The 22974-nt window shown below is 39.4% G+C and overlaps 1 protein-coding gene across 2 annotated transcripts in view; it reads right to left on the bottom strand.

Moving 5' to 3' along the window:
• Nucleotides 1-2311: 2311 nt before the first annotated feature.
• The window catches only part of LOC126235799 (transcription factor Dp-1), a 197274-nt gene continuing 176611 nt past the window's right edge, over nucleotides 2312-22974 (bottom strand). Inside the window, exons 10-11 of one of the 2 annotated variants that reach the window (XM_049944618.1) lie at nucleotides 20498-20581; nucleotides 2312-4082 (exon numbers count right to left, since the gene is read on the bottom strand). In XM_049944618.1, coding sequence (XP_049800575.1) covers nucleotides 3871-4082; nucleotides 20498-20581 — 296 coding nt within the window. In that variant the 3' untranslated portion in view covers nucleotides 2312-3870. The remainder of the gene's footprint in view (nucleotides 4083-20497; nucleotides 20582-22974) is intronic. The other variant, XM_049944619.1, reaches the window with a different exon arrangement.

The raw sequence follows: 22974 nt of genomic DNA, 5'->3' as shown, positions 1-22974 counted from the left end.
TCCAATGCATCTATTCCATGACATCCTGTTTTGATTTAAAAAGTACTGATCATGTCAAGAGACTCTGAACTGTAGCCATCTTCAGTATTGACTGACAGAAAAGCAATTCCTCTCAAATGTTCACCTCATGAACAAAACTAACATAACCAATCAAATGAACATCTTTAGGAATATCAATCACTTTGCCCACTTTTAAGTGCAAAACAGCTACTACATAAGTTATCAATTAACTGGTTGAGTGAATCGTAAAAAATGTCAAATTCTTCTACACACTGCGTTATTTTCAACTGTTGAGCAACTGAGTCACCAAATATTGTTGATACTATATCAATAGCTGCTGGTAAAACCAAAATGTTTGACTGTGTATGAGATTTGTCACATTTAGCAATCCTATGCGAAACCTGGTAAAAGGCTAGAAGGGCTCTGGAAGTCACATTTGTCATTTCAGCAAAGTTCTTCTGGGTAGACAATAAAACATTTAGTTTCCTAACAAATAATTCTTTTTGTTTTCCCTGTTAATGCAGGATGTTTGGTTTCAAGATGCCTCTAACTTATAAGGCTCCATGCCACCAGTGGCATTTAACAAATTACAAACTGTGGCTGTTCTTCACCACTGATTATTGTCTTCGTGCCTTGTCATTCTCACTTTAAGAGTATCTCCCTTTCCTCCATCAGTTGAAGGACCACTGAGGTCTTCATATATGTCACTAACCAGGAACCATTTCATACTGCTGTCAAGTCTTCCTCGCAAAATCTGAAAGATTATAAGGAGGCGTCGATGTACAGCAAAGTTTGCACTGCATGCGATAGATGAGGATACAGTCACAGTGCAGTCAACGATGGGCAGTTCTGCCGATGGCCGATATTGCCTGTCTCACCCGATCATTTCAAGCAACGCTAAAAATATGACTACTGTTTCACTGTCGTTGACCACATCTGGCATAATACCAACATTGAGTGAAATTCAATCCGGATCAATGACATTTTCTTTGTTTGAAGGGAAAGCTAAACATAATATTTGTTACTAAGAATAGAAAGTGTTGGTATGTTGATAGTGACACTAACAAACACAAACACAAAAACAAAATTCAAGCTTTCACAACCCACAGTTGCTTCATCAGGAGAGAGGGAAAGACGAAAGGATGTGGGTTTTAAGGGAGAGGGTAAGGAGTCATCCCAATCCCGGGAGTGGAAAGACTTACCTTAGGGGGAAAAATGGACCTCTTTGCATTTACATATGTCTACCTGTATGTATATATATATATATATATATATATATATATATATATATATATATATATATATATGTGTGTGTGTGTGTGTGTGTGTGTGTGTGTGTGGAAGGGGGGGGGCGAGTGTATACCTGCCCTTTTTCCCCCCCTAAGGTAAGTCTTTCCACTCCCGGGACATTTGTGTGTGTGTGTGTATCTCACACACACACACACACACTACCAACAGTTACTATGTAACACTGAGACTGTAATTTTTTATTCTTATATTGGAATTTGTGTTGTGAAAACAGACTTGCAAACCTTACAAAAATCATACTCTAACACTTGTAGAAAACTGATTGTGACTGAAAAATGTGCCTTTGATACAAATCAGCTGTTAATTACTTTCCAACAAATCATAAGCAGCATTTCATTAATCAGGCCACTTACCTAAGCCAGGGCAAACAAAAGTTTATAAACTGTTTCAATGATTACATACACTTTATTGGTTTTTAATGTGTCACTGAAGTGTTCAATCAGAAAATATGGGATGCAGAAGAATATAATCAGAATCCTATAGCAGAGTTGGCAAAAGAATATCCGTAACAGATGGCTTAACTGTTGACAATTTTCAACTGCCCAACAGCTGCAGGGAAACACACCCCCCCCCCCCCCCCCCCGCCCACAATATTTATTTATATAGCTGCAACGAGTCGTTGCCTAGACACGCATTCAAAATCATGGTATGTAATTGACTGAGGTAGACATGCGAAGCAGCCACACCAACACCATTTCAACTGTCTGAAATCTTTTGCCAACTCTATTATAGATCACATTAATGAGGGAAAGAGTAAAGCCACAGAGCTCTTGATATTAAGACAATGTTCTATTGTAGTCTTTCTCAGAGTATGATTGCACAATAAAGCCAGTGATGCCCACTCTGAATAATCTCATATCTACATTTAGGATTCATTGTTTACAGCTTCAGTACTTACTGTATGTTATACCCAGGGTGTAGAAAGGGACTGGACTTTTATATGAAATCTAGTGCAGGCACCTTGAGGTTAATTATAACAGCATTAAATAATATTTATTATGTAATCACCAACAAAAGATGCAGCAGCAATCATTGCAGTTTTATTGTTTTAACATGTAAAATTATGATGATGATGACGACAATGATGTACAAATGCACAAATGTATGCATGCAACCTAATTACATTTTACTATAAAACAAGTCTACACTACATTCAAAACAGTATCCAACAGTCTTGGATATCCCCACATACAAGGGTGCTTCGTAAAAATAATTTCACTGAAATCATTGGGCACATGGTATCCTGAGTTACATCTGATTAGCCTCATCTCATTTTGGAATGAAAGCAAAGAGGCATTTAAAAGTTATAGCAGAAATCTAGTCCTGCCAGAATTCCTCATAACAAGGAACAACACTATTAACAATTGTTTACATTTTTATACAATATTAATCACACTCAAGAAGCTCTCAAAGACTACCATTTAAGGTAAACAATCACAGGCTTTCTATTTACAGTGTTTATTGCATAGCTACTTACAACCATTGCAACACACTAATGTAAGTTCATATTTCATATAAAAACAAAAAATTAGAGTAAAGAAAGCACTGTGATTTTTCACCCTCCATTTGTACCTGATAAAATGTGCTCTATGTAGTGAAAAACTTTTTGATGGCTCTCCACAGGCCACAATCAACATACAGTAATAACTGGCAGAAAGAAACTTTACTATGTTAATTGCAGCTCAGTTATTAATTTTAAAAATATATTTTATTAGTTGCAATTTTTCTTTATATCAACAGTCACATCCTCATTCCACTGTCGTGAGACCCACTAAAATTGGAATAAGAGAACGCTTTGTGTTTTGTAACAACTAGTAAAAGCAACTACATAGCAGAAGAAAATATTGTAGTGTGGATCTAACTGTGGCATTAAACTTTCATACCATGACTGACTATTGTAACAACAAATCATCTGTAAAGTGCCAGTGAAATATATGGTTGTTGTCAATTACAAGCCCATTTCTTGCAATGCTCTTCTTTTGAAATATTGAACAAAAAAAACCTGTGTAAATCCAATTTAAAATTACACAGACTTTCTTACAATGTTACTGAAGCTCTTTCAATGTACAATGATCATAAAATTTTATTCCATAAATTCAAGCTTAAAGATCCAATTACTATGGTCCCTGTCAAATAACACACTGTCCAAAGGCTTCTTACAACTGCAATTCTCCTGTCAATTATTACAGTGAAAAATGTACTAATATTTATCTGGCTGGACGGTGAATATGACTTGCTGGTAGGGTGCTCAAGTAGTAACAAACTGAGAAATAAGGAAAAGACAACAGTACCAGCCTTTTGCAGCCCTATAAATACACATATAAATAGAATTAAGCACCAGGCAGTTCAGAAAACAATGTCAAAGACTGCAATACTTTCAGACAAGAGATTCAATGAATAAGAATGAGGAGGGGGGGGGAGGAGGAGGAGGAGGGGGGGGCAGTAGGAGGGGGGAGGAGAAGGAAGAAGAAGAAATAAATATACACTTGTAAAACTGATACGATGCAACACTCCAGCAAGAACATACACATTTTCACAGTCTCACAGTGAGTGTCAAGGCAACTAATTTACTTCAAGGTCACTCGAAATGTCAGACTCCTCATCAGAAAAATCTTGTATAGAAGGAGACAATGGATCAGATAATGATGCATGTGACGACGGTCTTGAAAGTTCATTGACGCCAAGACTAGCATCCAGGTCATCCACAGAAAGAGATGAACTTGGCCCGGCTTCCAAATCTGGCAGAACTGTATCCAAGTGCCCACTGGCTAATTCTGCACAAGCAATATTAAAACAGAGAAGAAAAATTATTAGTCACATGAACACATTGCAAATTATATATCTACACCACATGGGAAATGTAAATACAAGTAAGATGCATGGCATAGAGTGTTGAAGTCCAGAATTATTATTACAGAGACTCTTATTCACACACTACTAAAAATTTTCGTCCTGGCACTACTTAACATGTGATATTTCTTGTCAAGCATTTGTTATCTTATAAACGTCATTTTAGATATGATTCACTCCCGCCTGAAGTACCTTCTATACAGGGTTGCAGCCTGTACTTTTTATAATCAAGTATTGTACATTACTGCAGAGAATTATTTGCTATACTTTAGGGGAACAAAGTACATGAAAATACTTTACTTCACATAGTTTTAATTTTTTATACAATTCATTTTACATAAGTCATTAAAAGACCACAAAAGCTGATTGTACTCTTGCGTATAATAGATTGGCTAAGTAACTGAATGAACTTTGTACTGTTTCTGAATGCAACCTGAACTCAAATGTTAATGATGGATCAAGGCTACTTCAGTAAACTCAAAACATAATTTTAATCATGAAACAAATGAAAGAGGTAGTGAATATGTTACACTGAAAAAAAGTGCCAATAAGATTGATATGATGATACAAATGACAAAACTATTGTCTATGTATGAAAGTTTTTGGGAAATCAAACATGGTGTTTGGTTAACTAACGACCCACGAAAAAAATATAATGGAATATAATCAGCGATTTATGTAGAGTTACATTTACAACTACTTCGGTTTGTGTGTGTGTTTTTTTGTTTGTTATCATCGTGATGGCTGTAGGTGAAGAATGGTCTGATCTCGTTATTTTCAGGTTAAGAAACATCTAACAGGGTGTATACACGGACATGGGGAGAAAATACACTATACCCTGGGTGAAAATACATTTTTTCCATGTTAAGCTGCAACAAAATTTCCCTCAGAGCTATAAAACTTACCAATCATTTGAATAGTAACGGTTTTATACATCAGCATAGAACACCTTCCTGGCAGTTTAGGCAACTGCATATTTTCATATTATGAAAATATAAATGCAAATTCCACCAAACTGAGCAGGATAGCTTCAGAAGCACTGAAATCGAGATTGTGATGGGTTCTTGTCAGCCAGTCATAGCTCATGTCACTTGAACTCGACAGCCAATGACAGCAGATATTCAGAGCACAGAAAATGTGATGTACTAGGTCACACACTTTTACTCAGTCCTCTCTGTGATCGATTGAAGTCTGCTGCTGATCTGTGTGCGCTGTTGTGTGCAGTGATTGTTAATATTATTTACAAAAATGAGTGAAGAGGCTGTACCTGGTTCTTCTAGTGACTTGCCATAACTTTCCATGTCACTTCCATGACACATTAATCCATTACATCCGGGGTGTCCAACCCACAGGCCACATGCGGCCCAAGAAGTGAGCAACTATCACACAAGTTTTGGGGGGTGGGGGGATTCCATTTATGTACAGATAAGATAAACTAAATACTTTCAAAGTGAAACTCCCAGCACATGTAAGTTCAGCAGAAATTATTAATGTCAAGTACATTATGTGCAGTCCAAAAATATTCGTCTTTTTCCAATGTGGTTCAGGTAAGCTGGACACACCAGCATTACATGTTCATTTCTTTTATTTGCTATAAGCTTGCTGCTTTGGGAAAAGGAGGCTGGGCTTGTCTCAGCAGCCAATGTGCTACAAGCTGATAGCAAGCTTCCGCTCCCAGCATCCTCTGCAAAGACCCTAGTAAAACTGTGCGATCAGCCAACAGCAACATTCCTGTTAAGTAGCGCGAACATACAATTAAGAAAAGTTAACTGTTTGAATTACTATAATGCAGTATGATAAGCTAACCTTTCACATATAATATTGGTTGTTGAAATTTTTTTGCTGTTTTTCTGAGGGTGTGGTTAGGCAGAATCCAAAGAGCACAGCTTAAGTTGCAGCTCTGTGAACCAAATGTTTTGTGGGTTACTTGGCCGAATACTTATTCCTCGAGCACTTCAACTTCTCCATAGAAAAGCTATTTACGTGTGAAACTGCTCAAGAACTCACCCCAAAATTCCTCTCTCTTTCTTTTGTGAGGGATGATTATACTTTTTGCTATTGTTATTGCATAATTTGTAATCTATGAAAGAACTAAAATAAAAATGAAAAACTATCCTGCAGCTTGGTCTTTTTTAGTGTGTTACCCTTTAATATACATCAAACACAAATCTTCCAGTAAAATTTTAAATAATGGCATGCAAGAATGTTCCTCTGGGCCCGAAATTTTTCTATAGTCTGAATAAAATTACTGAAGAGTTGACACTTCACGTGTTTTAGCTGGTTTCTGCCAGCGTTGCCAAACTGCCGCACAATCGGTCAGTTAAATTCTAATTTCTTGTCCCACATTCTTTCTGGATGTGTTTGGATTCTGAACCATGGATCTGGCACTTTTATTTTGTATTTCATCACCACACGACAAACACCACACACAAATAACGATGCTAATGAAACATATGTTTCATACATAGCACTAACTAAACACTGCTGGATATTTCCGTAGAAGACATGATTCAGTGCCACACGTGCAGTTATCATAATCAAAGAAATCGGCTTAGATTAGATAAGTTTCATACAACATGGCATGTCACCAAGTTTTTGAAGGCTGCGATCCATAAATGCAACTGGGCGATTACAGTGAAAAATATAACAATCTGACTCAGTGTTTAACTTTAGCACAACAGTTAGTGTAGTTACTTGCCATGTTGAAGGTCGTAGATTGGAATCTCATCAAAAGAGTTAGATGATCATTCTTATTCTATTAATTGGTTTAAAAGTAATTTTTTCATTTCTAATTCTTTGCCACATCATTATCACCATCTTCGTGTTGACTATTTTATTTGCTATTATTTTTCTACGTATCGTTCTTTTTTAGTCTGGAATCTGCCTGTGCCATTCATAATCCACAAACAAGTGCCAAAGAGGACTGCTCATTGGTTGGTAATGCAGCAGCTCGTGTAGCCAGTGAGAGGACAGTTTTAGGTAAACAATGATAGCGAGAAATTAACAGTTTGCTTTTAGCACTGAAACTGAACTTTTTCTGTCTTTGATTTGTTCGGAGACGTTAACTTTAATAGCCCCGAACAAAGTGATTGTGATTTTAGTTCTGCTGCAGACTGCTAAACATCGCTTTCTTGGATACATTACACATCACGAGGCTGTGGTTAGCTTAGGACAAGAGTTTAAATTACGGGCTACAAAATCGGTCTCCTGCTGCAGTTTAGTGATTGGTCACCTAACAGCAGCTGTTGACAAAGCATCTCACATTTCTGACATACCTTGTGGCGGTCACTTCCAGCAGTGCTCCGCATTACATATTAATAGCATTTGTACAGTGACTTGCCATGTTTGTGTGTCACTTATAACTGAGTGGCAGCCGGTGGCCAATGTGGCAACACCAAAGCATGTAACAGACATCACCTATCAAGTAATTTTAAACGGCTGATCCTCAAAGTGTTAAGTTTTGAATGAGAATCAAATGCTCTGCGATTTAAGAAATTCATCACATACTCTCACATGTAATATAATTAATACTGCTTGAAAGGCAATTTACTTTGAAAGTAACGCTTCTCAAATCACCATTTGCAACATTTACATATGACCTGTCAGAAATGTAAACAGTTGTGATATCACACTCACATGAAGCAATCTGTTGTTATGAGGTATTTCATGGTCTTCATCCTGAATACTTTTGATGAATTTTGCTGTTGGCAGACACTTGTGTGAGCACTGTGTTTTGTTGTTGTAAATGGTGCACTTTCTTTGCAACTGAAGTTTTATTTTGGTGTTATTATCTTGTTTATCTTTTATTGCTGCAGTACCGGGTTAAAGTAAAATTGTTTGGTAGACTATCAATTCTTACCAGTCAATATCAAAAATATTTAATGAGAACTAACACAATGGAACATTACTGGGTTTTTCCTGCATTTCCTGGGGCATATACACCCTGCCTTGGTAAAAAATATCATACATCTAAATCGGATATGGAAAAACATCTGAACTCTGCTGCTGAACTAACCTGTAAAACATAATTTGTCCAACAACAGTATGGATTGTATTGTACAACTGAATAAAATTATTTATGTTAATACAAGAATAGCTTCAAGTGTCTGTCTGGCTAGAACCAAAAGAGAAACTCTAGCTGTAGAGATACTGGAGTCATATGCTATTTCAAACGCAAGATCTAAACACAGACAAACCACACAGGCCAAGGAAAACTTTTTTTTTTTAAATATAATAGAGGGAAACATTCCACGTGGGAAAAATATATCTAAAAACAAAGATGATGTGACTTACCGAAGGAAAGCGCTGGCAGGTCGATAGACACACAAACAAACACACACACAAAATTCAAGCTTTCGCAACAAACTGTTGCCTCATCAGGAAAGAGAGGAAGGAGAGGGAAAGACGAAAGGATGTGGGTTTTAAGGGAGAGGGTAAGGAGTCATTCCAATCCCGGGAGCGGAAAGACTTACCTTAGGGGGAAAAAGGACAGGTATACACTCGCGCAACACACACATATCCATCCACACATATACAGACCAAGCAGACATATGTCTGGAATGACTCCTTACCCTCTCCCTTAGAACCCACATCCTTTCGTCTTTCCCTCTCCTTCCCCTCTTTCCTGATGAGGCAACAGTTTGTTGCGAAAGCTTGAATTTTGTGTGTGTGTTTGTGTGTCTAACGACCCGCCAGCGCTTTCGTTCGGTAAGTCACATCATCTTTGTTATATATATATATATATATATATATATATATATATATTTTCAATGTCTGCTTGTGTCTGTGTATATGCGGATGGATATGTGTGTGTGTGTGTGCGAGTGTATACCCGTCCTTTTTTCCCCCTAAGGTAAGTCTTTCCGCTCCCGGGATTGGAATGACTCCTTACCCTCTCCCTTAAAACCCACTTCCTTTCATCTTTCCCTCTCCTTCCCTCTTTCCTGATGAAGCAACCGTTTGTTGCGAAAGCTAGAATTTTGTGTGTTTGTTTGTTTGTGTGTCTATCGACCTGCCAGCGCTTTTGTTTGGTAAGTCTCATCACTTTCTTTCTTTTTAGATATATTTTTTCCACGTGGAATGTTTCCCTCTGTTATATATATATATATATATATATATATATATATATATATATATATACATACTTTGATAGCTGATCTTTATAGATTTTTATGAGCTGAATCCAAATCTAGCCTTAGGTTTTTTGTATAACCCATAGTTTTCGAGCAATATGCTTTTTATTATATAGTATAAAAATCCTGTGCTATATGGTAAACGGGGGAAATTAATGAAATGGTTTGTTACAACATAAACATAGTTTGTATTTAAAGTAAGCTATTTAAAACAATAATGTGTGTTAATAGAGGTTTCCCTTGTCAGCTGGAATTGATGTGTGTTTTCTTTCTCTTTTTTTCTTTGAAGCTTCTTGTGTAGCTTTTTCTACGATGAGTCACTTGCTGAACTTTCTGGTGAAGTGACCAACAGTAGTCCCCCATCATGTTGGTGTTCCAGCAGCCTTGGTAGCGTTTTTTCATCACTTTATAATGTCGTGGTGAAAACGCTCTCCTTGCTCCTCACTAACATCTCCCATATTATCCAGGAAGTAATCAAGGTGACAGTTCAAATAGTGAACTTTCAGGCTCATTAAACACCCTAAAGTTTTAAACTTCTTTAACATTGTAGCTATAATGGAAACATATTATGGGTTTTTTCATGTCCTAAGAACTTTGCAACAACTTGCTTGAATGACACCCAGGCTTCTTTCTAATTTAAGGTCATTGTGGATTCAAAGTTAACATCAATTTTCTAAAGTCAGGCCCGACAAAGACGCTTTCTTTCAGTTTAGCTTCTGAAAGTGTGGAAACATTTGGCAGAGATACTTAAAACAGGGTCCATCTTTAGGCAAAGCCTTTACAAACTGTTTCGTTAGGCCTAACTTTATATGTAGAGGTGGTAGGGGTACATTTTTTGGATCTACAATGTTTTTTGTGTTGAATGTTCTTCTCACCAGGTTTTAAAGACTCCATCACAGGCCAGTGCTTTCTACACCAGTGTTGATCCCAAGCCCTACTGTCCCATTCACACAAGAAACATGGAAATTTGGTAAAGCCACTTTGCTGACCAAGAAGCATGCATGTTACTTTTAGATCACCACATATCATCCAACCATGAGCAGAGTAGCCTATTTTATTTAGCACTATTTCTAGGTTTTCACAGCTTGCTTTCATATGTACAGAATGTCTAACAGGTATAGATGCATACTAGTCACCATTGTGTAATAAAACAGCCTTATACTAGTTTTGGATGAATCAATGAATAGCCTCCAGTCTTCCTTTTTGTATTCAATACCAAATTCATTCATCAGACCGGGAATGTCTGAGCAGTATATTAAATCCCCTTCTTGAAAAAAACTTGGAAAATTGCTGCTCTCTCTTTCTATACATGTATATGCTGGTTCCAACTGCCAATAAGTTCTTTTCTTTTAATCTAGAGCCAAGCAATTCAGCTTTTTCTTTCGTTAAGCCCAGATCTTTAACCAAATTGTTAACCTTGGTCCGAGTAAACAATTTGGGCTCTAGACTTTCTGTATTACAATGAAATTCATCATCATTTGGTTAATCTAAATCAGATTGTACATCAGAAAATACTTCTGTTGGAAAAGAATTTAAATCATCTGGTGGTTCAGGAACCGGCAAATCTACAACATGCCCTACTGGTCGGATGGAGGGCGGAAGGTTAGGGTAGCTTATTACCTTCTTGTTTTTCGAATTATGACCAGTAATATCAACACTGCAAAAGTAGCAATCATCAGAATGATTTCTTGGCTCCCTTCACGCCACAGGAACAGCAAATCTAAAGGCTTTTTTCTCCTTTTGGACCATTTTCTCAGATCTTCAACACACACATAACATACCTTATGCAGTGCCCAAGATTTATCTTGATCACCAAGTTTAGATACAAAGTATGATAGATAAACCTTTTTCACAAAGTCTGTAATGTTTCTTTGGTGTTTTTTAATCACAAATTCACCACAAATATAGCAAAAACTGTCAGCAGAGTTTTTACAACCGTGAGTAGACAATGTACTGAGCACATGTGCAGGAAATGGGAGAGTGAGGTTAGGTTGACAGTAAAGAAAACACCATCTGTTAACACAAAAACAGAATTGATCTTTTTTTGCCAGCGAATGTTTTTCAGCAGTGCTACCAACGCAACGTCATCTAGATTCATTACACCTCCTTTTTAAATTATTTTAACTGTATAAAAGCTGTTGAATTCTTTAAAAAAATTGCTTAATTTAACAAATTTATCTGTAAAATGTGAAAAAATGGTGGGTGATACAGTTTAAGTATCATATTTGGATTTCCCACACTTAAAAACATAAGAATACGATATTTTCAGCAAAAAAAGGTTTTTCATCATTGGCCTGTTTTATTTTACTGCTCGCAAACTGATGCTTCTAACAAGAAAAACATAAAACTGTTTCCATTAGTGGTATAATATTTTACAGCCAAAAATTGCTTTTAAAATAAGTTACTCGGTTTTGGTCAAAATGGAATCCTATGTTGCACACCAACTTCAAGATGCCGCATCAACAAGTGATTGAATTGGTTGTTGTTGATGATGATGAAAATGAGTGGCAAGTCTGCTGATGGCATGTTGAAAAATACAAGTTACATTTTCATAATGTACCCGAGTTAATTCTGACAACAAAACTACTAATTTTGGCGTAAACCATTCTTTATTTACAAATGTGACAGATTTGGTACCAGATTTGATAGAGGGAAATTGTCATTCATCTGCAGTGCCTATAACTGTGTGAGACATGCCACAACATTATTGTCTTACAACACAGGCACTGTAATTTTGAAAATTTATACTAAATTCCACTCTGCTGTAAAAAGAGCAAAATTGAAAAAAAAAATTATAGAATCTGTGGATGGCAAGTTCCATGAAGTGAAACACCATACGGGAACAAAATAGCCCTCTCCTTTACCCTGCACAGGTATATTATTAAATTAGAAAGCAATCAGCATTATTTTGTAAGCTTAGAAGGAATTTGTTCTATGATTTTGCAAAATTTATTCATGCTTAACACTGACAAGGTCTTGACTGACATTTACTAATTTTTGTAGCTAAATTAACCCTATTTATTAAAACTATAAAATACTTGAAAGGCAACTGCATAAGAATTTCGGATGTGTATAATATCTTGGAGAATCTTAAACACGACCAATAAAACGAAAGTAAGATCTCTCTGTTTTGACATGATACAAGTTGTTTTTACATGAACTGACTAGGAAATTCACAGATCTGTTTTATAAATTTGTTGAAAAACCTTTAGAGTATGTAAATAAAAGGTTCGTTTGAGGGACACAAACAGTTTATTTGCAGCAGCAAGAAATATAAATTTAAAAAACGATGTTGAATTTCACTTCTTGTTAACTTGGTTAAAAATTTAAAGCTGTAAAATTTGAATTTAAATATGAATGATTTTTTCAAGTAAATTGCATTATTAAACAAATTATGGTCAATTATATATTTCTGAAATTTTGCAGATTTACCCACTGCACACAAATGACAACAAATAATTAATAAAACAAAATAGGACTTTACAAATCTGCAGAAATTAATTTCATTTCTATCATCGATTCCCACTACTTCAGTATTCACAGAGAGTGAGTTTCTATTGTGGTGAGTATTAAGTAGCAGGACGAAGGAATTAAAGCACACACAAACTCGATAAAAAATGAGTTATTTATTTATCTTAAATGTAGAGTGCAAAGATGCTCTGCATTGAAAATTAAATAATACTTTAAGATACAAAGTATTTTTCCCTACCTGTAACAACCAATACGCTTTATTTGCTCAGAGAAAAGTGGCAACCCTAACCCTATGTGACACACACACACACACACACACACACACACACACACACACACGCAGAGAGAGAGAGAGAGAGAGAGAGAGAGAGAGAGAGAGAGAGAAATGGTGTTTGGTTTGTGGGATGCTCAACTGCGCTATCACCAACGCCCGTATGAAGTCCCAATTTTTAACAGTCCAATTAGGCCACTATCACAAATGATGATGAAATGATGCGGACACACAAACACCCAGTCCCCAAGCAGAGAAAATCTCCAACCTGGCTGAAAATCGAACCCGGGATCCTGCCATCCAGAGGCAGCAATGCTAGACACTAGACCACGAGCTGCGGACAGAGGGAGAGGGAGTGAGTGTAAATTTGTTTTCTTATGTATGCTACCACAGCTGGCAGCAGAAATGGCTGAGTATAACCATGTTTGTCGCAGACGACCTTCCACCTGCTCCAGTGTACCCAATGTCCAGCAACATGCACAACAGAAGACTGCTACATGCAATGCCAAATGCAATAGAGGTCGCTAACTTTTGGGCAGCAAAAGTGTAAATAATTGTCTTTATATATATATAATAGAGGGAAACATTCCACGTGGGAAAAATATATCTAAAAACAAAGATGATGTAACTTACCAAACGAAAGCGTTGGAATGTTGATAGGCACACAAACAAACACAAACACACACACAAAATTCAAGCTTTCGCAACCAACGGTTGCTTCATCAGGAAAGAGGGAAGGAGACGGAAAGACGAAAGGATGTGGGTTTTAAGGGAGAGGGTAAGGAGTCATTCCAATCCTGGGAGCGGAAAGACTTACCATAGGGGGAAAAAAGGACAGGTATATACTCGCACACATACATACATATGTGTGTGTGTGTGTGTGTGTGTGTGTGTGTGTAAGCGCGCGTGCGTGCCACTTTCCCGAACGCCTGGAATCCTTACCCAGTCTGTTACCCCCTGAAGCCATCCTTGCAACCATTGATGTCACTTCCTTATACACATATATTCCGCACGTCCAGGGCCTCGCTGCGATGGAGCACTTCCTTTCACGCCGATCACCTGCCACCCTACCAAAAACCTCTTTCCTCATTACCTTAGCCAGCTTCATCCTGACCCACAACTGCTTCACTTTCGAAGGCCAAACATACCAACAATTAAAGGGAACAGCCATGGGTACCAGGATGGCCCCCTCGTACGCCAACCTATATGGGTCGCATAGAGGAAGCCTTCTTGGCTACCCAGGCCTGCCAACCCAAACTTTGGTACAGATTTATTGATGACATCTTCATGATCTGGACTCACAGTGAAGAAGAACTTCACAATTTCCTCTCCAACCTCAACTCCTTTGGTTCCATCAGATTCACCTGGTCCTACTCCAAATCCCATGCCACTTTCCTTGACGTTGACGTCCACCCGTCCAATGGCCAGCTTCACACGTCCGTCCACATCAAACCCACCAACAAGCAACAGTACCTCCATTATGACAGCTGCCACCCATTCCACATCAAACGGTCCCTTCCCTACAGCCTAGGTCTTCGTGGCAAACGAATCTGCTCCAGTCCGGAATCCCTGAAGCATTACACCAACAACCTGACAACAGCTTTCGCATCCCGCAACTACCCTCCCGCCCTGGTGCAGAAGCAAATAACCAGAGCCACTTCCTCATCCCCTCAAACCCAGAACCTCCCACAGAAGAACCCCAAAAGTGCCCCACTTGTGACAGGATACTTTCCTAAACTGGATCAGACTATGAATGTGGCTCTCCAGCAGGGATATGACTTCCTCAAATCCTGCCCTGAAATGAGATCCATCCTTCATTAAATCCTCCCCACTCCACCAAGAGTGTCTTTCCGCCGTCCACCTAACCTTCGTAACCTCTTAGTTCATCCCTATGAAATCCCCAAACCACCTTCCCTACCCTCTGGCTCCTACCCTTGTAACCGCCCCCGGTGTAAAACCTGTCCCATGCACCCTCCCACCACCACCTACTCCAGTCCTGTAACCCGGAAGGTGTACACGATCAAAGGCAGAGCCACGTGTGAAAGCACCTACGTGATCTACCAACTGACCTGCCTACACTGTGACGCATTCTATGTGGGAATGACCAGCAACAAACTATCCATTCGCATGAATGGACACAGGCAGACAGTGTTTGTTGGTAATGAGGATCACCCTGTGGCTAAACATGCCTTGGTGCACGGCCAGCACATCTTGGCACAGTGTTACACCGTCCGGGTTATCTGGATACTTCCCACTAACACCAACCTGTCAGAAGTCTGGAGATGGGAACTTGCCCTTCAGTATATCCTCTCTTCTCGTTATCCGCCAGGCCTCAATCTCCGCTAATTTCAATTTGCCGCCGCTCATACCTCACCTGTCATTCAACAACATCTTTGCCTCTGTACTTCCGCCTCGACTGGAATCTCTGCCCAAACTCTCTGCCTTTACAAATGTCTGCTTGTGTCTGTGTATGTGCGGATGGATGTGTGTGTGCGTGCGAGTGTATACCTGTCTTTTTTTCCCCCTAAGGTAAGTCTTTCCGCTCCCGGGATTGGAATGACTCCTTACCCTCTCCCTTAAAACCCACATCTTTTCGTCTTTCCCCTCTCCTTCCCTCTTTCCTGACGAGGCAACCGTTGGTTGCGAAAGCTAGAATTTTGTGTGTATGTTTGTGTGCCTTTCGACGTGCCAGCGCTTTCGTTTGGTAAGTCACATCATCTTTGTTTTTAGATATATTTTTCCCACGTGGAATGTTGTGTGTATGTCTGTGTTTGTTTGTGTGTCTGTCGACCTGCCAGCACTTTCATTTGGTAAGTCACATCATCTATATATATATATATATATATATATATATATATATATATATATATATATATAAAACTCTTTGTCTTTAAATATGTCTGCTTGTGTCTGTATATGTGTGGATGGATATGTGTGTGTGTGTGTGCGAGTGTATACCCGTCCTTTTTTACCCCTAAGGTAAGTCTTTCCGCTCCCGGGATTGGAATGACTCCTTACCCTCTCCCTTAAAACCCACATCCTTTCGTCTTTCCCTCTCCATCCCTCTTTCCTGATGAGGCAGCAGTTTGTTGCAAAAGCTTGAATTTTGTGTGTATGTTTGTGTGTCTGTCGACCTGCCAGCACTTTCGTTTGGTAAGTCACATCATCTTTGTTTATATACACACACACACACACACACACACACACACACACACACACAAAATTCAAGCTTTCGCAACAAACTGTTGCCTCATCTGGAAAGAGGGAAGGAGAGGGAAAGACGAAAGGATGTGGGTTTTAAGGGAGAGGGTAAGGAGTCATTCCAATCCCGGGAGCGGAAAGACTTACCTTAGGGGGAAAAAAGGACGGGTATACAGTCGCACACACACACATATCCATCCACACATATACAGACACAAGCAGACATATTTAAAGACAAAGAGTTTGGGCAGAGATGTCAGTCGAGGCAGAAGTGCAGAGGCAAAGATGTTGTTGAATGACAGGTGAGGTATGAGTGGCGGCAACTTGAAATTAGCGGAGATTGAGGCCTGGTGGATAACGGGAAGAGAGGATATATTGAAGAGCAAGTTCCCATCTCCGGAGTTCGGATAGGTTGGTGTTAGTGGGAAGTATCCAGATAACCCGGACGGTGTAACACTGTGCCAAGATGTGCTGGCCGTGCACCAAGGCATGTTTAGCCACAGGGTGATCCTCATTACCAACAAACACTGTCTGCCTGTGTCCATTCATGCGAATGGACAGTTTGTTGCTGGTCATTCCCACATAGAATGCGTCACAGTGTAGGCAGGTCAGTTGGTAGATCACGTGGGTGCTTTCACACGTGGCTCTGCCTTTGATCGTGTGCACCTTCCGGGTTACAGGACTGGAGTTGGTGGTGGTGGGAGGGTGCATGGGACAGGTTTTACACCGGGGGCGGTTACAAGGGTAGGAGCCAGAGGGTAGGGAAGGTGGTTTGGGGATTTCATAGGGATGAACTAAGAGGTTACGAAGGTTAGGTGGATGGCGGAAAGACACTCATGGTGGAGTGGGGAGGATTTCATGAAGGATGGATCTCATTTCAGGCCAGGATTTGACGTAGTCGTATCCCTGCTGGAGAGCCAAATTCAGAATCTGATCCAGTCCCGGAAAGTATCCAGTCACAAGTGGGGCACTTTTGTGGTTCTTCTGTGGGAGGTTCTGGGTTTGAGAGGATGAGAAAGTGGCTCTGGTTATTTGCTTGTGTACCAGGTCGGGAGGGTAGTTGCGGGATGCGAAAGCTGTTGTCAGGTTCTTCTTCACTGTGAGTCCAGATCATGAAGATGTCATCAATAAATCTGTAACAAACTTTGGGTTGGCAGGCCTGGGTAACCAAGAAGGCTTCCTCTAAGTGACCCATGAATAGGTTGGCGTACGAAGGGGCCATCCTGGTACCCATGGCTGTTCCCTTTAATTGTTGGTATGTCTGGTCTCACAGTGAAGAAGAACTCAAGAATTTCCTCTCCAACCTCAACTCCTTTAGTTCCATCAGATTCACCTGGTCCTACTCCAAATTCCATGACACTTTCCTTGATGTTGACCTCCACCTGTCCAATGGCCAGCTTCACACGTCCATCCACATCAAACCCACCAACAAGCAACAGTACCTCCATTACGACAGCTGTCACCCATTCCACATCAAATGGTCCCTTCCCTACAGCCTTGGTCTTCGTGGCAAACGAATCTGCTCCAGTCCGTATCCCTGAACCATTACACCAACAACCTGAAAACAGCTTTCGCATCCCGCAACTAGCCTCCCGACCTGGTACAGAAGCAAATAACCAGAGCCACTTCCTCATCCTCTCAAACCCAGAACCTCCCACAGAAGAACCACAAAAGTGCCCCACTTGTGACAGGATACTTTCCGGGACTGGATCAGATTCTGAATGTGGCTCTCCAGCAGGGATACGACTTCCTCAAATCCTGCCCTGAAATGAGATCCATCCTTCATGAAATCCTCCCCACTCCACCAAGTGTGTCTTTCCGCCGTCCACCTAACCTTCGTAACCTCTTAGTTCATCCCTATGAAATCCCCAAACCACCTTCCCTACCCTCTGGCTCCTACCCTTGTAACCGCCCCCGGTGTAAAACCTGTCCCATGCACCCTCCCACCACCACCTACTCCAGTCCTGTAACCCGGAAGGTGTACACGATCAAAGGCAGAGCCACGTGTGAAAGCACCTACGTGATCTACCAACTGACCTGCCTACACTGTGACGCATTCTATGTGGGAATGACCAGCAACAAACTATCCATTCGCATGAATGGACACAGGCAGACAGTGTTTGTTGGTAATGAGGATCACCCTGTGGCTAAACATGCCTTGGTGCACGGCCAGCACATCTTGGCACAGTGTTACACCGTCCGGGTTATCTGGATACTTCCCACTAACACCAACCTATCCGAACTCCGGAGATGGGAACTTGCTCTTCAATATATCCCCTCTTCCCGTTATCCACCAGGCCTCAATCTCCGCTAATTTCAAGTTGCCGCCACTCATACCTCACCTGTCATTCAACAACATCTTTGCCTCTGCACTTCTGCCTCGACTGACATCTCTGCCCAAACTCTTTGTCTTTAAATATATCTGCTTGTGTCTGTATATGTGTGGATGGATATGTGTGTGTGTGCGCGAGTATATACCCGTCCTTTTTTCCCCCTAAGGTAAGTCTTTCCGCTCCCGGGATTGGAATGACTCCTTACCCTCTTCCTTAAAACCCACATCCTTTCGTCTTTCCCTCTCCTTCCCTCTTTCCTGATGAGGCAACAGTTTGTTGCGAAAGCTTGAATTCTGTGTGTATGTTTGTGTGTCTGTCGACCTGCCAGCACTTTCATTTGCTAAGTCACATCATCTTTGTTTTTAGATATATTTTTCCTACGTGGAATGTTTCCCTCTATTATATATATAAAGAAAGAAAGTGATGAGACTTACCAAACAAAAGCGCTGGCAGGTCGATAGACACACAAACAAACACAAACATACACACAAAATTCTAGCTTTCGCAACAAACGGTTGCTTCGTCAGGAAAGAGGAAAGGAGAGGGAAAGATGAAAGGAAGTGGGTTTTAAGGGAGAGGGTAAGGAGTCATTCCAATCCCGGGAGCGGAAAGACTTACCTTAGGGGGAAAAAAGGACGGGTATACACTCGCACACACACACATATCCATCCGCATATACACAGACACAAGCAGACATTGAAAATGTGTGTGTGTGCGAGTGTATACCCGTCCTTTTTTCCCCCTAAGGTAAGTCTTTCCGCTCCCGGGATTGGAATGACTCCTTACCCTCTCCCTTAAAACCCACTTCCTCATCTTTCCCTCTCCTTCCCTCTTTCCTGACGAAGCAACCGTTTGTTGCGAAAGCTAGAATTTTGTGTGTATGTTTGTGTTTGTTTGTGTGTCTATCGACCTGCCAGCGCTTTTGTTTGGTAAGTCTCATCACTTTCTTTCTTTTTAGATATATTTTTTCCACGTGGAATGTTTCCCTCTGTTTTTATATATATATATATATATATATATATATATATATATATATATATATATATATATATATTACATTATTTTATACACTGTAAATGCTTCTGACACGAATAAACAAAAACCATGTTTGTTACTTTGATTTAATTCAACACAAATTTTAAGTGTTCAACCTGTATCCAGGGATAAGAATACGTAATTTAGTCCTGTGTGTTGTCAAATTACTGTGTTTTTTTCAGTAATTCTTAGCTCATTTCATTCATCATGTTTGGCAATGAAAATGATCCTTGGCTAAATAATGTCAACACAAATCTGAAGCATGCAGCTTGTGTCTTTTCCTGACCTATTGTACCTGAGCCTGTAAAAACAGACTGCTTGACAAGAAAGATGTTATTGTTAATATCTGTAGTAGCTGTCAGTCATTCTTCTAGCACCAGAAGAAAACTGCTGACACAGGAGAAGAAAAGCATGCTTTAATACAGTTATACTGAAAGAGTGGGGAAAAAATTACGTATTTGTGTAATTACCAGGCCATATAATTTGCAGAAAAATAACATCTCAGGACAAACAATAAGTCTTAACATATTCCAAACAATGAAAGCAACAATAAGTATCAAGTCAGTTATGAGACAACACAGAGGAGGAGGAGGAGGAGGAGGAGGAGGAGGAGGAGGAGGAGAAGGGGGTGGGGGAGGAGGAGGGGGTGGGGGAGGAGGGGGAGGGGGAGTGGGGGGAGGAGGAGGAGGAGGAGGAGGGGGAGTGGGAGGAGGAGTGGGAGGAGGAGGGGGAGTGGGAGGAGGAGGGGGAGGAGGGGAAGGAGGAGGGGGGGGAGGAAATTGTTTTTATGTTGCAAGTATTATCCTAAAAAGGATTATGAAGTAGGAATGTGTGTGAAATTTTCACGTGTGTATATATAGGTACAACTTGGAAGCAACACAAACAGGTATACTCACGGACAACGTAATTTTCCAAGGCTTTGGGAACCATGGATTTGGCCTTCTGCAGGTCTGCATCTGAGCACTCTCCTCTGTCAAGACCTACAAACATACCCAATTAGTAAACATTTTTGTCAAGGAATTTACAAGAAAAATTCATGTTTCCACAGTATGTGTTGCATAAAAAATAAAAATAAATGAAATAACATGATTTCAGAAACTTTACTGGCCTCATACAGATACAATTTTGATAAGCAGGAGACCCAGGTTTGATTCCTGACATTGGTACAAATTTTCACTCGCCGCTTCAGTCAACGTAAAAATAAATAAATAAAAATTAATTATAGGCAATAATTGTAACAAAGTTGAAGGGGGGGGGGGCGTGGGTTGCTGTTGGCAAGTGATCAGTCAAGGCTATCCAAACAGATATAGGTATAAAAGGACTCAGTAGACGGCAGATGTTCAGTTGTATTGCAGTGACAATGGAAACATAATCTCTAAGTCGAAAACATGGAAGGACAAAAAGACAGGTGCAACTCGTTCTTTACCGTGGGCTACAATAAGAAGAATTAATGCTTCAAGAGCAGCTACATCTGTGACACGTGCTGCTACTGATACAGATGAGGTGCTTGGCGCCATTGTTGATATGTTTTCTAAATTAGATGACAAACCACAAGAGCCACGAGACGTTATTCAAGAAGCATCTGATAGTAGCGAATTAAACACTCCACCTATTGAGGAAACAGATAAACATTTTGGAATAAAACGGAAAGCTGAAGAAGATCTTCAGCCTGATTCAGCAGAACATAAGCAACCACGTGAGGAAACTTCACGTAACGAAATAGAAATGGCTGAAGAATATTCTGCACAAATTCGTTCTGTAAATAGAGACAGTGGTACAGATGGTGATACTAATAGTGTGGATGAGTCATCAAAGTTTTTTATGTGGAAAACTGTAGATGCTATTAAAAATGGTGATATACAGTTTATTAATACTCATTTGTTCCAAGTATGGGGCTATGGACACAGCTGGCAAGATATTAAAGATGCTCAAGGTAATATTTATGGTAAACGGTATGTTACGTCTGCAGCTCATGGTATTCTAATTAATTAAGTCAATTTTTATCTAAAGCTCAATTTCATAGTTTACTTGATTATTGTTATGCTAAATCTATACCTATTGTTTAATTCCTGTTGGATTAGAAGCTTCATTTTCCACAAGTAGTACATTAAGTGGATCAGGATCTATAACACATGTACCATTTATTATTTATAATAAAGATGGAAATTTAGCTGTTGCTCATGAAATAGTTGAAATAAGTAGCACATCTACTAATCCAATGTTAATTAGTGGTATTAAGGGAAAGAAATATGTATCAAAAATTATGTGGGGAGATGGATATAACAATTATCCTTCTTGTACAACAGTAGTACGTAACTGGCCTAATTATGATTCATAGATTATACCCTTTGATAATAATGGTTCAGGAAAAAAGAATATGTGGAGTATACAAAATGAAGTAAGAGGACCAGTATTATTAAATAAAATATATTCACAAGGTATAGCAAGTCGGGCAGTTGATAAGTCAGAAATTTTTTCATGGAATTACAAGCCACAAATAGGTATAATTAAAACAGCACGGCGTGCTCATGGTATTGGTTTAGCAGATGATACATATATGTTAGGTTCAATGAATAGACCTGCTTTTTCAACTGTAATGAAAAATGTTAAGTCCATCTGGTTTTGCAATGCAAGAAGAAAACGAAAAATTAAAACCAATATCTAATAATATAACATTATTTGTGTATGACCAGTGTATTGAAAAAGGTCAGGAAATCGGTAAATTAAATGAAATTCATTGAGCACCTCAAATACCTAGTTTCAGTTTAGGTATTAATCCTGTACCAAATAATACTCCTACAGAAGGAAATTCATTTGTAAATGCTAAAATGGTAATTCAGATGACAACTAGAATTACTATAGGTACTAATTATGAAACATATAATTCTCAAACACGTACATTAAGTCATACTGACGAAATGTGGATGACTACTTCTACTAAATCATTTGTAGATGATTTTAGAGGCGTTTTGTTTGGATTCTAATGCACCCATGGGTGCACTGTTGATAGCCACGCTACGAGGCTAAACAAAGGCTATATCCAGAAGTACAGAATTAGTTTATTGGGAACATTGTGAATACAAAATTTCATCAAAATTTGTGATGGTCATGTGGGTAGCTCTAGACCACTTGGCATGGAATAACCCACCAGCAACTTTATGGTTACCAAATTTTCACACAACTCTGTCAGCTTGCGATGACTATGTTAAAAGATAACAAATGTTTTATAACTTAAACTTCTAATTTTCAATTGTGGATTTTCCTCCACAAAGAGAACTTGGTACTTTTACCTGATGGGACAGTATGACAGAATCACAAGATTATTCAACAGTTACTAAAATTGTTGCTACTACTAATACTAGTATATCAGGTG

Source organism: Schistocerca nitens, chromosome 2, assembly GCF_023898315.1.
Source record: "Schistocerca nitens isolate TAMUIC-IGC-003100 chromosome 2, iqSchNite1.1, whole genome shotgun sequence".
In the NCBI taxonomy this organism is placed as follows: domain Eukaryota; kingdom Metazoa; phylum Arthropoda; class Insecta; order Orthoptera; family Acrididae; genus Schistocerca; species Schistocerca nitens.
The sequence above is the reverse complement of the archived record's forward strand: the minus strand, read 5'-3'. Positions and strand labels throughout refer to the sequence as shown.